General features: G+C 47.0%; 1 protein-coding gene across 7 annotated transcripts in view; it reads left to right on the top strand.

Annotated features, from left to right (window-relative positions):
• Positions 1–15,661, top strand: part of LOC137645659 (protein tramtrack, beta isoform-like) — a 132,835-nt gene that overhangs the window by 55,345 nt on the left and 61,829 nt on the right. Inside the window, exon 5 of one of the 7 annotated variants that reach the window (XM_068378492.1) lies at positions 13,568–13,942. The exons of the other annotated variants lie outside the window; for them this stretch is intronic. Coding sequence (XP_068234593.1) covers positions 13,568–13,873 — 306 coding nt within the window. The 3' untranslated portion in view covers positions 13,874–13,942. Of the gene's footprint in view, positions 1–13,567; positions 13,943–15,661 lie in introns of those variants that run through there. 7 annotated transcript variants of the gene reach the window in all.

Raw genomic sequence — 15,661 nt, 5'->3', positions numbered from 1 at the left:
TAAGAGAGGTAAGGTGATGCCGCAACAGACCTCATCTTCTGTTAAGGCTTTGCCTCAGCAGACCTTAGCGTCTGCCGACCCCAAGATGACTTTGCTGCAGTCCATGCAGTCACAGCTTGCGGTCTTAATGCGTGAGTGTCAGGCTGAGAAGGTTACACCTCCTCCTGCGATCGCTCCGCCTCACCGCAGTCCAGTCTGCCAGGCGTACGATGTTGAGGTTCCTCAGGATACCTTACCGCGTACTGAGTTGCCAGTTACCAGCGGTGTGCAGCAACCTCCGCCTTCCTTAAGGCAACCTCAGCAATGGGAGCAGGAATCTTATGCTTACTTCCTCCGCTTCCGCTTGCGGTTCCACCAGCGAGGCAACAATCTCTTGAGGTACGACAACCTCTTCCATCAATGAGGCAGCCACCTCAGCACTCGCTGCAGCGACCTCAACCCTCCTCAAGGCGAGAGCCTCAACTCCTTAGGCTAGCACCTCAGGAACCTCAACTCGCGAGACAAGAACTGCGTTCTGCGCAGCCGCTACCTCAACTCTCGCAGCTCACACCTCAGGAACCTTAACTCGTTCCTCAGGAACCTGCTACTGCGCATCCGCAACCCTTACAGCAAGCGCAACTCTTGAGGCAGCAACCTCATGCTATGAGTCAGCCACCTCAACGCATGCATCTGCCACTTTCTCCTCTACTTGAGCCTCTTCCCATTCAACTTGGAAATAACAAATGACAATAATAACACCTCATTACTTTCATAACTTGCATTTGTAATCATATACATGTATGCCTACACAAACATTATGATAATGGAGGTTATTTGTATTACTTATATAAAAATATATATGTATTCCTTGCAATATATTTTTAACAAAATCGCAAAATATGGCAAAAATATCTTCAAAACAAAAATGAATCATGAGTTATGAATGTAAGGTAAATATTATGTTGATATTAAACCCCATGCAAGCATGCATGAAGTAATGCAGTGTTGCCAACAGGGCGAGTTTCCCTTTCCTGAGGTGAAGTAGATTATAGTACATTTAGTGCAGCTTAATTCTACGATTATCATGCCGGCTATCAAATTCATCAACAAAACAGTCTAAATCAATTCCCTCGGCACGGGCACTTTCAATGGACTGTAATGCGATATTACTCACTCTAGCTCTGGTCATGGAATTTCTGAGAAATGTTACACGCCATGCAACACGCTCTGCTTACCTTACAGCATGCTCTACATACAGCATGCTCTGCATACAGCATGCTCTGCATACTGCATGCTCTGCATACAACATGCTCTGCATACCTTACCGCATGCTTCTCAGTCACACATCTTTGGTTGTTGCCAACTCACTAGACTGTCAAGCAATTTCATAACGTTGCCTTCTAGTCTGCTGCTTTTGCACCAGTGAAACCCTCACTGAGAGAACTTAGCTTTTCTCGGATATGGTCCCTGTAGATGAGAAAGTGCTTTTCTCCCTCCTTCTGATATTCCCTTGAGGACTCTGTCATTTGGAGAGGAGCCTTTAGCTGCGTAGCCTCCTATGGACTTTTATTTAAGCATAACATGCTCCCAGGGAAGGTAATGGTTCCACTTCAGTCGCTAACCCCGTCTGTTACCACACCTGCTCCCATAGACCTTGAGCTGTGTTGCAAGACATGCAGTCCAAGCTTAGTCCTTGTTAGAGGATTTTTTTGTTTACGGAGTCAGTGTGTCACTGGGAAGACGTTCAACAACCAGCAGAAGTGACTTGTTGTGACGCAGTGCGGCAACCTCAGCAACCCGATAAGGAGTTGTCTGTACGACCCAGACAGTCTAGACAGCTTCGGGTTGTCACTGTACTTCCTCGCTTCCCCATGGTTGACAGTTCACAGACTGTGCAGCAGTACCATGATCTTGTGTCCGGCTCCGTCAGACGACTGGCTTTTAAGAGCTCCCACAAGTCGTCGCTGTCTGGAGATTCTCAGATGGACTATGGATCTGACCAAGGAACTGGGCCTCCTGGTCAATTTTGAGGAGTCTCAGCTCGTCCCATCCCAGACCATTGTCTCCCTGGGTATGGATCTTCAGAGTCGAGCTTTTCGGGCTTTTCCGTCGGCCCCAAGGATCTTCCAAGCCCTAGAATGCATCCAGAGCATGCTGAGAAGGAACCGATGCTCAGTCAGGTAGTGGATGAGTCTGACAGAGACACTTTCATCGCTGGCCCTGTTCATCGTGTTAGGGAGACTCCACCTCCCCCCCTTCAGTATCATCTAGCTGCTCACTGGATAAAGGACATGACGCTAGAGACGGTCTCAGTTCCTGTTTCCGAAGAGAGGAGGTCTTCTCTCGCGTGGTGTAAGAACAGCTTTCTTCTCAAGGAAGTCTACCTTTGGCTGTTCAGAAACCCGACCGCCGTCTCCTCTCGGACGCATCAGACACGGGCTGGGGTGCGACTTTGGACGGACAGGAATGCTCGGGAACATGGAATCAGGAACAAAGGACACTTCACATCAATTGCAAGGAGTTGTTGGCGGTTCTTCTGGCCTTGATAAACTTCAAGTCCCTCCAGCTTAACAAAGTGGTGGAGGTGGACTCTGACAACACCACAGCCCTGGCTTACATCTTCAAGCAGGGAGGGACTCTTTCGTGAAGTTGTTCTAGATCGCAAGGGACCTCCTCATCTGGTCTAAAGATCGAAAGCTCACGCTGGTAACGAGGTTCATTCAGGGCGGTATGAATGTCATGGCAGATCACCTCAGCCGGAAGGGTCAGGTCATCCCCCCAGAGTGGACCCTTCACAAGAATGTTTGCAGCAGACTTTGGGCCCTGTGGGGTCAGCCAACCATAGATCTGTTCGCTACCTCGATAACCTAGAGACTCCTGTTGTATTGTTCTCCGATTCCAGACCCAGCAGCAGTTCACGTGGATGCTTTTCTGCTGGATTGGTTCCATCTCGACCTGTATGCATTCCCGCCGTTCAAGATTGTCAACAGGGTACTTCAGAAGTTCTCCTCTCGCAAAGGGACACGGCTGACGTTGGTTGGCTCCGCTCTGGCCCGCGAGAGAATGGTTCTTAGAGGTACTGCAATGGCTGGTCGACATTCCCAGGACTCTTCCTCTAGGAGTGAACCTTCTACGTCTACCTCACGTAAAGAAGGTACACCCAAACCTCCACGCTCTTCGTCTGACTGCCTTCAGACTTTCGAAAGACTCTCAAGAGCTAGGGGCTTTTCGAAGGAGGCAGCCAGAGCGATTGCCAAAGCAAGGAGAACATCCACTCTCAGAATCTATCAGTCTCAAGGGGAAGTCTTCCGTAGCTGGTACAAGACCAATGCAGTTTCCTCAACCAGTACCACTGTAACCCAGATTGCTGACTTCCTGTTATATCTAAGGAAAGTAAGATCCCTTTCAGCTCCTACGATCAAGGGTTACAGAAGTATGTTGGCAGCGGTTTTCCGCCACAGAGGCTTGGATCTTTCCACCAACAAAGATCTACAGGACCTCCCTAGGTCTTTTGAGACCTCAAAGGAACGTCGGTTGTCCACTCCAGGCTGGAATCTAGACGTGGTCCTAAGGTTCCTTATGTCATCAAGATTTGAACCTCTCCAATCAGCCTCTTTTTAGGACCTCACATTAAAAACTCTTTTCCTCGTGTGCTTGACAACAGCTAAAAGAGTAAGTGAGATCCACACCTTCAGCAGGATCATTGTTTTCACATCTGAAACGGCTACATGTTCCTTGCAGCTCGGTTTTTGCTAAACGAGCTTCCTTCACGTCCTTGGCCTAAGTCGTTCGAGATCCCAAGCCTGTCCAACTTGGTGGGGAATGAACTGGAGAGAGTACTTTACCCAGTTAGAGCTCTTAGGTACTATCTAAAAAGGTCTTAACCTTTACGAGGACAATCAGAAGCCTTATGGTGTGCTTTCAAGAAACCTTCTTTTCCAAGTTCTAAGAACTCAGTTTCTTACTATTCAGGCTTCTGATTAGAGAAGCACATTCTCATCTGAAGGAAGAAGACCTTGCTTTGCTGAAGGTAAGGACACATGAAGTGGGAGCTGTGGCTACTTCAGTGGCCTTCAAACAGAGCCATTCTCTGCAGAGTGTTATGGATGCAACCTATTGGAGAAGCAAGTCAGTGTTCGCATCATTCTATCTCAAAGATGTCCAGTCTCTTTACGAGTACTGCTACACCCTGGGACCATTCGTAGCAACGAATGCAGTAGTAGGCGAGGGCTCAGCCACTACATTCCCATAATCCCATAACCTTTTAACCTTTCTCTTGAATACTTTTTATGGGTTGTACGGTCGGCTAAGAAGCCTTCCACATCCTTGTTGATTTGGCGGGTGGTCAATTCTTTCTTGAGAAGCGCCGAGGTTAAAGGTTGTGATGAGGTCCTTTAGTATGGGTTGCAGCCCTTGATACTTCAGCACCTTAGAGTTGTTCAGCCTCCTAAGAGGAACGCTGCGCTCAGTAAGGAAGACGAACTTATTTAAGGCAGAGTAATGGCTCAAGTCGACTTCCTTACCAGGTACTTGTAATTTCATTGTTATTTTGAATAACTGATAATATGAAATACGGGATACTTAGCTTCTTGATATACATGTACACTGGTTTTCACCCACCTCCCTGGGTGTGAATCAGCTACATGATTATCGGGTAAGTTTAATATTGAAAAATGTTATTTTCATTAGTAAAATAAATTTTTGAATATACTTACCCGATAATCATGATTTAATTGACCCACCCTTCCTCCCCATAGAACCAGTGGACCGAGGAAAAATTGAAGTGGTGTCAACAAGAAGTACTGCAGTACCTGGCCACAGGTGGCGCTTGTGAGTACACCCCCCTCTTGTATAGCGATCGCTGGCGTATCCCTTCCGTAGAATTCTGTCGGGCAACGGAGTTGACAGCTACATGATTATCGGGTAAGTATATTCAAAAATTTATTTTACTAATGAAAATAACATATTAAATGGTTAGTTCACGATACTAAAGGTATAAGTAACATAGGACTATAGGAAGCTACTGTGTTTATCAAAAGTAGTAACCATACTAAATTACCAGATAAATGTCAAGATCAGGAATAGAAAATTTAATAGACCACAAAATTTTGTTCAACAAATTAAGATGAATGTCAGCAGCTGAAGATCAGACAGGAGAACAATACTCGAGAAAAAAAAAAGCTAGATGAAGGAATTAAAACCTTTCTTTGGAGAGATTTATTACCAATTAAAACATTGCTTCAGAAGAGACTGATCACTGAAAATCTTGAAAGACTCTCAGTAAGGAAGTTTTTTGTGCAATTAAAGAAGAAACAGACCGAAAGGGTTTCTCAAAAGTAGATTTGCAATCAAGAATCACAACTAAAATTTTAAAGGAGTTGTTTATAGTATACAGTAGTTAAAGAAACATCAATGCAGAGATCTGGATGTTTAGAAGCCACTGCCCTTGACCTACCTACAATAATACTTTGAGTTTGGTCAAGGTCAACTTAATGCCTCATAATTTGCACCATGCACTGATTTTTTAACTAGATCTCCTTGAAGGAATTCAGCAACCCCATGTCTAATTATAACCACATGAAGGCTCTGAAAAGGTATATCCTACGGATGTATTCGATTTGCAGGTTCCTGTTGCAAATGCTGGTTCATAATCTTTTAACTTCCTGTTGTCCAGTCAGCAAAAATGCAATAGCTGTTTGGGTGGGATAAACAATGTATGTCACTATTCAGGATGAAGATTTTGCTTTGAAAATAATAGTTTATAAAATCTTGGTTGTTAGTATTCCAGCCATATTCAATCACAGTTCATCATTTGATCAAAGTCTATGTTGGAAGTACTAGACAGTGATTACAGTATAGGCAACTTCCTTTTACCTCTATTACATTTGTCACAACAATCGATTGGGTTATCTAAAAATAATTTCATCCATGTCAGATTACTCAAAATTTTGTATGTGGGTTTTAATCGTTGATTTTGGCTGCACGAGTAAAATCAAGGCTGATTTTTAACCAGAATGGAGAGTTGTATCTTCTGGGTTGAATAATGGTATGATGGACGTAGGTGCTGTACCCATCGATCTGATGAGTTCATGTCTATTGAAAAGCTACTCTTCTCTCTGAGTTCCTATCCCACTTGAGTAGATAATCAGTTGAAACAAGAAGTAGGTTTTACTTTGTATGGACTTGAAATAGATTTTAGAAACCTGTTATTTCTTGTATACAAACTGTTGTCTTACATCAAGATCCTTTCATATTTCCTGAAATTGGTGATTGTCACTTCACTTGGAGGGGGATGGATCTTCCCCTCTTGAGAATATCAAGACTTTAGTAATGCTTAACTGGTTTTCCCTTCTTGTAAGTCAGTGGTTTAAAATATACAGTACAGCTAATAAACATACACTGGATTTTGAAATATTTTATACAGTACAGTAATGAAAAATTTTACCTTTAACAAAACTACTGTACAGTAATTGTTTTTAGTTGCTTGTAACAGCTTAAGACACTGAAACGACACCTAGAATAATGTAGGTTGCCTTTAGATTTCTGAATTAAAGTAACAAATTTAAGAGAGGTCTGATGTGTTATTCAACTCAACTCTGAATAGGGGCGGTCTTCTGAATTTTGTATTACTGTTATTTCATTGAGTACATAGGTTTTTTGTTCTACAATAATTGGGAGGTCTCATTTAATTTGGACATTTGCATTTTATGTTATTGATATCATTCTTGTTAAATTCTTGGTGGTAGGTAGATTATTTATGAAGGTGAACTTGAGAGATGCTTGAAGGCAAGGCTGCTCAGATTTTTTTTGTATCTCTTTTCCCTCATTTTGAAGAGGAGGCAACATATGAAATTTGGGAAATAGTTTTTACCCATACCAAGGCTTCCAGGAGTCCTTTGCTTTATCTGTCAGTTTTTTCTTTCCATAATTTTATGTTGTTCCAACACGGAGTACTTACCTCGAACTACTTTCTTCGGAGTATCTGGGAATCTCCTCCCAACCGACCAGAATTTTGTGTAGTTTACCCTACTCCCGTTTTCTATGCGGGGTAACTTCTGGCGGAGTGTTACGCGCCATGAGGCGACCCGGGGTTAGAGAGCATGCTTGCTTAGGTCTATATCTCCAGTAAGTTTTCTGGTTGCGTCGCGATAACATCCCGACGCGCTCTCCTTACCCAGTGCGACCCTTTGTGTCCCACGCGGTTCCCAAGTGGTCCCTTTGTGCTATTCCTTATCCTTTTCCCTCTGAGTTCCTGTGTCTCTCAGTGCCTTACTAGTGCGCAATGGAGCATCCTTGTCGTTGCCCTGGGCCTATGGCCTGTAAATCGTGTAGCACCTTCCTCTCAAAGCCTGAAGTTGACACGCACTCCTTGTGTTTTTCGTGTAGGGGCAGTGTTTGTTCCCCTATAGCCACGTGTCCGGAGTGCAAGTCCTGGAACGAGGTGCAGTGGGTGCGTTACGGCACCAAAAAAAAAGAAGTCTTCCAGGAGATCGCCTAGGAAACCGAGCGTCTCTTCGCCTCTTGCTTCGCCCGGTGTATCGTCGGATAGAGTGTCTCTGCTGCCTTCCCCTACCCAGAATAGGGGACGAGGTAAGTCAATTGTGGGGAAGAGGCCTGTGGCTCTTCCCCAGGAGTCAGAGTTGCAAGATAGTGGGGTTGTCTCGTTGATCCAGGCAAGTGGGGGGGCCTAAGGAAGGGACGGGAGTGTGTTCGGAGGACGAAGGCCTGGTGCAAGCAGGGCCCGTCTCTTCGGACGATCCTATGTGGGGAAAGACTGCTGCAGCCTCTTCTCCTGCCTCTTGGGCATGTGTTTCAGGTACGTCCGCAGCCGAGGGTGGCGCCGAGGAGGAGAACTCGCCGCCGTCAGACCCCCTCGCGTGGGCGCCTTCGAAGACGCCCTTCAGATCACCCTTGAGGCTGGAAGAAGAGTTCGAGACCTGGTTCCCCAGCGAGGAGCTTCCCTGCTCCCCTCCAGCGCCTTCAGCTATGCTCCCGTCTGTCTTCATGGAGCCTTCGTCACCGGCCGATCGACGCGTGGACCCACCAGCAACGCGGCGCGACTCAGACCCTTCAGTGAGGTCCTACAAGTCTTTGGGCTCCTCGGTCGAGGCCTACTCCTACTCCTCGGCGGACGGAGCCCTGAGGGACCATAGAAGACGGCGAGATAGGTCCAGCAGGAGAGGGTCATGCTCACGCTCCCGTTCCAGATCCCGCCACGTTGGGAGGCGTTCTAGATCCCCCAGGAGGAAGTATAGGAGAAGCTACTCCCCGAGAGAAGAATGGGTGCGGGTCGTCATCCCATGTAGTCAACTCCTGGAAGCTTCAGCGGTTCCGGGCATCTCGGGCTGGCTTCCAAGGGGTCGCTCGCCAGTGAGGTACGTCCCCAGCAGCAGGTACGACCGACGGAGAGAGTCGTCGCTTCAGGCCTCAGGGGACAGGCATAAGTCCGGGAAGGTTCCGACTCCATCCGCCCAGCGGAGAGAGTCGCCCCTTCTGTCTGGCAGCCGCGTCCCGGCCTCAAAATCAGCAACGAGTCGACCGGAACGTGAGAGACACCTTCCTTCTACGAGCAAGCCCGCAACCTCCTGGACCTCCGTAGGCAGAGATAAGCTCAGGACGAAGCCCTCCGTCTCAGCGGCGATGCCCGTCCTCCAGCCTGAACCGCCGAGACTAGACCGCGCCAGGAAGATGCCTCCTCCCCAAGCGGCACCCTCCGTCGGAGGTCCCCCGTCACAAGCAGAGGAACATCCGACAGAAAGTATAGATGACGGCGTAGGTTCGGCCGCAGAAGTTTCGGCCTACAGGAGAGTGATAGGTCTCATTAGGCGTCATCACAGGCTGGGCGAGCCTAAGCCCTCCACGGACGAAGACTGGCTCTCGGGCGTCAGCAGGCTGGTCAATGCACCCGTGCAACAGAGGCCCTCACTAGCGCTTACTGTGGCTAGGGATGTTAGGCTGGGTAGTGCTCACGTAGACAGGATCAAGGCCAACCACGCAGAAACCCCCAAGAGTCAGAGCGCCTCTAAACTTCTCCAGGGCCTCAAGACCCAGAGACGTTTCTACCTTCCCGAAGGGCACCGCGCGGGTCCCTGTACGATAGAGCCAGGGAGCAGCAGAAGATAGAGCTACCACTGCCCCAGTTTGCTTCTCCCCTTCGGAGACTTCCATGATGGAAGAGCTAGCCAGGGACCTGGTATACGTATCGTCATGGCTAGATTGGTGGGCCTGCACACTGGTGGGTTTTCAGGCCTCGCACGATCTCGCAGTTCCGGAGAACCAGGCCTTGCTGAAAGAGCTGATTAGCTCAGGGGGTAAGGCCCTAAAGTTTCTCTCTTACCAGTCCATCGCTCAGGCCGCCAATTGGGTGCTGCGGAAGAGGGACACCGTGCTCAGCAAGCTCATCAGGAGACTCCCGGACAGAGAAGCGAGGGCCCTGAGGAGCTTACCCGTGTGGGGCGACTCAGTGTTCCCCCTGAAGGCAGTGGAGGAGACAGTGGAGAGGGTCAGGGAGCTGAAGGATGCGGGAGAGCCCAGACCCCTTCCAATGAGAAGACCTGCCCATAGAAGGGCACCCTCCGACGTCTCGCTCCCTCCACACGCCTTACCTAGCCAGCCCAGGAGAGACGCCCCTACTACGGCCTGGCCTCAATCTTCACAGCAGCAGCAGCAGGCCCCCCCCCCCCCACCCCCGTAGAGGAACGACTGCTACGCAGTCAGCCTTCAGGCCTTCTTATTCGGCTGCCAGAAGAGGGGGTTCAGGCCGTGCCTGTCGAAGAAGGTAGGGAAAGAGACCCCCTACTTCTGCCGAAGCCTCGGGTGGGGGGTTGCCTCAAACGTTCTTGGCAAGCAAGGCGAGACCACGGAGCAGATCCGTGGACCATAGCAGTACTAAAGGAAGGGTACAGGTTGCCTTTCCTGGCAGACCTCCCACCTCTGATACCAGATCTACAGGCGGGGTGGTTGGCACCCAAAGATCCCTTGAGAAGGACAGCCCTACAAGAAGAAGTCTCTGTGATGCTGGCGAAAGGGGCAATAGAACCAGTCAAGAACCCGGGTCCAGGGTTCTACAGCAGACTCTTCCTGGTGGAGAAGGCGACAGGGGGCTGGAGACCAGTCATAGACCTCTCTGCCCTCAACAGGTTTGTGTGCAAGACCGACTTCAAGATGGACACCCCGAAGTCGGTCCTACCGGCCTTGAGGGAAGAGGACTTCATGATGTCCATAGACCTCAAGGACGCATACTTCCAAATCCCTGTTCATCCCTCCAGCAGGAAGTACCTAAGGGTAAAATGGGGTACAGTACCCAAACGTTGCAGTTCAAGACCTTCTGCTTCGGTCTGTCCACAGCCCCTCAGGTCTTCACGAGGGTCTTCGCAACAGTCTCAGCCTGGGCACACGAACAGGGCATCCGCCTGATTCGATACCTGGACGACTGGTTGTTACTTTCAGCCTCAGGGGAAGTACTGAGGGAGCAAGGCGCGAAGCTCCTGCAGTTCTGCAACGTCCTGGGTATCATCATCAACCTGGAGAAGTCCCAACTGATACCCTCCACCAGGATGAACTACCTCGGAATGGTTCTGGACTCCCGGTTGGCGAGAGCCTTCCCTTCCGCGGAGAGACTGGACAACTTAGATCAGATCCTCCGGCCCTTCCTGTCGAGCCAGTCCAGGAGAGCCAAGGACTGGCAAAGACTGATAGGCCACCTTGTGTCGTCAGAGAAGCTGGTCCCCCAGGGGAGGCTCAAACTCAGGGGAGTACAATGGAACCTGAAGGAGCTCTGGAACCCGGTGTCCCCGGAGACGAAGGAAGTCCTAGAGTGGTGGCACGACAGATCGAACACCCTTAAAGGAATGCCCATCGCAGCCGACCCTCCGGAGATGCTTCTGTTCACGGACGCATCCAAGGAGGGTTGGGGTGCTCATCTCCTCGACAAGACAGCAAGAGGAAGTTGGTTAGACGAGGAGAAGAACCTGCACATAAACGTGCTAGAAATGATGGCAATGCGAAGAGCATGCCTAGAGTTCGTTCATCGGCTACGAGGAAACACCGTGGCGCTGATGTGCGACAACGCCAAGGTGGTGGCCTACATAAAGAAGCAAGTAGGACTGAAATGGAAGGAGCTGTGCGACCTCACGATGGAGTTACTAGAATGGGCCGAAGTAAAGCAGATCAAGATCTCAGCCAGATTCATTCCAGGGAAGAGAAACGTCCTGGCCGACGGCCTCAGCAGAATGGGTCAAGTGGTAGGGTCCGAGTGGTCCTTGCACCCGTAAGTGGCCAAGACTCTCATTCAGAAGTGGGGCTCGCCAGTGATAGACCTCTTCGCCACGAGACTGAACGCACAGCTCCCCGTGTTTTGTTCTCCTGTGCCAGATCCGGAGGCGGCGTTCGAGGACGCCTTCCAACACCCTTGGGACAACCTCGACGTTTACGTTCCTCCCTTCGGGATGCTCAGGCAAGTCCCCAACAGGGTGAGGCTAGCGGTCAACCTGTGGATGACTTTGGTAGCGCCCTGGTGGCCGGAGAGAGTGTGGTTAGCAGATCTAAAGGAACTGGCGCGCCTTCCACCTTGGCCCCTTCCGGACAGACCAGACCTTCTCCGGCAACCGCACTTTCAAAAGGTTCCACGAAAACTCTCGGTCCCTCTGCCTTCACGCGTGGAGGTTATCGAGCGCCTCCTGAGGAAGGAAGGATATTCGTCGAAGACGGCAACAAGGATGTCAGGGTACCTGAGACGTTCGTCAGCTGCAGTATACCAGGCAAAATGGGCTACCCTCACTAAGTGGTGCGTCTCGAATAACATCAAGCCGTTGCAGGCCTCCATCCCGGAGATAGCGGACTTCCTGGTCTATCTCAGGGACGAGGTAAACATGTCCATCCCAGCCATCAAAGGAGTCCGGACTCCCCTGGGCCAAGTCTTCCTCCTGAAGGGCATCGACCTGGGTACCTCCAGACATATCTCGATACTCATCAAGAGTTTCGAGCAATCATGCCCCCCTCAGGCCGTTACGGTGCCCCAGTGGGACGTGGCTAGAGTCCTGAAGATGCTGTCAGAACCTCCCTTCGAACCCTTAAAGGACATCTTGGACAGAGAGCTCACCCTCAAGACAGTCTTTCTGTTAGCGCTGGCATCAGCAAAACGGGTAGGGGAGATTCATGGATTGTCCTACGAGGTATCACACTCGAAGGGCTGGCGTGAAGCTACCTTCAGGTTCGTACCATCCTTCGTGGCTAAGACTCAGAATCCAGCAGTTTGGGACCCCAAGTTTGAAGGATTCTCAGTGCCGGCAATCCCTCGTTCGGACAACCCGAGGGACTTGCTTCTGTGCCCTGTCTGGGCGGTACGGAAGTACTTAGAGAGGACAGCCAGACTTCGACCCGAAATCAAGAGTGTGTTCGTCTCCTTGGGACTAGTGAAGAAGCCAGTCTCCAAGAATACAATCCCCTTCTGGCTACGGCAGGTGATCATGAGAGCCTACAGTAGTGCAGGGGTTCCTCTTCTGGGGAAGCCTAGACCCCACGACATTAGAGGGCTAAGTACTTCATTGGGCTTTGAGAAGAACATGAAAGTGGGCCAAATCCTGAGGGCAGGTACATGGTCTAGTCAGTCAACCTTCACAGCTCACTACTTGAAGGATTGTTCGAGGAGGTCCCTGGAGGGATTCTCTCTCGGTTCCGTCATTTCCGCGCTCCAAAAGATTTAAAGGTGTAGCCCCGGGAAAACCATGGGCAGTAAGTCCTTACCCCTTTTTTCCCCTATTCCCTTCCCTAAAATCCTTTAACTGCCATGGGATACACCGTCAGTGAAAGAATATGTCTCCAAGGTTTTTTAGAGGTGAGTTACTTAGACACTAAGATAGTTTTTTTTGGTAGTTTTCCCTATTTCTCGTGTTTTCCTTTGGGGGTCAGCAGAACCTAGCCTTCTATATAGGTTCCTTTTTCTCTCCTCATCACGGTCTCTGGGTCCTGAGGGACACTCCCACTTCCTAAGGTATAAGTCTCCTAAGAAAGTAGTTCGAGATAAGTACTCGGTGTTGGAACAAATCACAAATTTTAAGCAATTTGTATTTTTCCTAACAGTACTTACCTCGAACTACTTTCGGGTTATGGCCCGCCCATCCTACCCCGAGTGCCTTACAGGACTTAATAGAAACCTATCTGTCAAAACTTACTGGAGATCGAGACCCGAGCAAGCATGCTCTCTAACCCCGGGTCGTCTCTGAGCGCGTATCTCTCCGCCAGAGATTACCCCGTATAGAAAACGGGAGTAGGGTAAACTACACAAAATTCTGATTGGATGGGAGATGATCCCAGATACTCCTAAGAAAGTAGTTCGAGGTAAGTACTGTTAGGAAAAATACAAATTACTTAAAATTTGTGATATTTCCTGTAATGAATTGTAAGCTGAATTTATAACTGTTAATGATGCATAATGAAATGGAGATATTCCATAAAATTTTTGGGCAGATTTTAACTGAGAACACCAACTATTAGTAGTAACCATCTTTCCATTTACTAAATTGAAAATCACATTATTCCACAAAATCATTTTTTGGCTCTATTGTAGTTGGGTGTTTCTCGTTTGCAGGACCCGATACCCTCCTTGATTCACTTGGTGGAGGGACCTGATGGCGAAAGTCAACTTTTAAATAGTCAAGGTTTCTCCAACGTGGACTTCCACAGTGATACTCAGAGATTGATAAATCCCAGTGATCGCCAATTTGAGTGCATGTTCTGTGGTAGACCTTTTAACCACAGAGGAACACTAACTCGACATGTTATGATTCACACAGGCGAGAAACCATTTTCTTGTCAGTTCTGTAATTTTAAAACATCTAGGAAAAGCACTCTCAATTATCATATACATTCACTCCATTCTACTGTTGTACCTTGAGTTTATGGTCAGATTGTTCTACTATCCATTTCAGACGCTGTTGTACCAACCATGTGTCACACGATTGTACATAGTAACGACATTTCTCTTTTTTGTGTATATTATCCATTGTATCTTCGCTCTCCCCTCGCACTGACAGCGACCTGTATCAACCTGTCTGTTTTTCTTACTGTTAACAGAACCGGTTGCCGGTTGGACATGAAATAGCCTGTTATATTTGTGACCTTCTTGCCCGGACTTGATGTATATATAAACTGGTTTTAAATGTGACAAGCCAAGAGTAGGTTGTGACTCAAAAGCAGGATGAAAGCAAAACCAATGTGACAGCCAAGAGTAGGTTGTGACTCAGTTGCTTTCATCCCTCTTTTGAGTCACAACCTACTATTGGCTTGTCATATTTAAATCAGTTTATAATAGTCACTAAATATAACAGGCAACCGGTTCTGTTAACATTAACGGTAAGAAAAACAGACAGGTTGATACAGGTCGCTGTCAGTGCGAGGGGAGAGCGAAGATACAAAGGATAGTATATACAAAAAAAGAGAAATGTCGTTACTATGTACGATCGTGTGACACACGGTTGGTACACCGTCATGCCTCACTTTTCGCAAATATCTTTTAAACGAACAGTCAGATCATTATGACATTTTAGCACAGCTTATTTGAGACTGCCCCCAAGATTTATGACACTACAGTGTACTGCCAAATGGGTTTCATAAATGAGTATTAGTTTTGAAGGCAAAGCTGTAAGAACAGAAAACGAAATTAGACAGAAGAGAAGTGTGATATCATGTGGCAATGATGTGTATGAATTCATGCCCACTTCCTCCCTTCCCTTTTCCCTGCCACCCTTATCCCCTAATCTCTCTCTCTCTCTCTCTCTCTCTCTCTCTCTCTCTCTCTCTCTCTCTCTCTCTCTCTCTCTCTCTCTCTCTCTCTCATGTGGTCGTATCATTTGTGCAGACGCCGGTGATAACTGTTCTAGGTTATTTGACCATTATATGGGACAAAGTGGAAAAGATATCGAAACCAGATTTGAAAATACAGTCTTCGAACATGTAATCATACCATTAATTGGGAAGGAGCAAAAGAGACACTGTATTGTCAGGATGTAATTAAATGCAATACATATTATCGAATCATTTATAGTATTGTAAAGAAAAACGAGGCAGAATTGATCAACATTAGCCCGCAAACTGCTTGTAAACAATGATTATAGACAATTGACATTTTTAAATTAGCTGTGTAATGATTATATTTTTTTCTTTTTTTTTTTCTTTTACTACTGTTGCAAAAGTGACTAAGTATCTGTTACTAATTGGTCCAGAAAAGGTATAAAATTTCATTACGAAAGTACCAGGTCAAAATTTAGTTTTTCTATTCCTTCCTCTAGCTTATTGATATATATATGCATACATATATATACACATACATACATATACACACACACATACATATACACACACACACACACACACACATATATATATATATATATATATATATATATATATATATATATATATATATATATATATATATATATATATATATATATATATATATATATATATATATATATATATATATATATATATATATATATATATATATATATATATATATATATACATATATATATATACACACATATATATATATATGTATATGTACATAAAATGTGCATATTTATATATACAGATATATACAGTATATTTATGTATGTAAATACATAATCAACGTTTCTAACTGCATTATAAAATATCCAAACTCCTAACAATATACATT

This window comes from Palaemon carinicauda, chromosome 8, assembly GCF_036898095.1.
Source record: "Palaemon carinicauda isolate YSFRI2023 chromosome 8, ASM3689809v2, whole genome shotgun sequence".
NCBI classification, from domain to species: Eukaryota; Metazoa; Arthropoda; class Malacostraca; order Decapoda; family Palaemonidae; genus Palaemon; species Palaemon carinicauda.
Note: the sequence above shows the minus strand (reverse complement) of the source record. Positions and strands in the feature narration are given on the sequence as shown.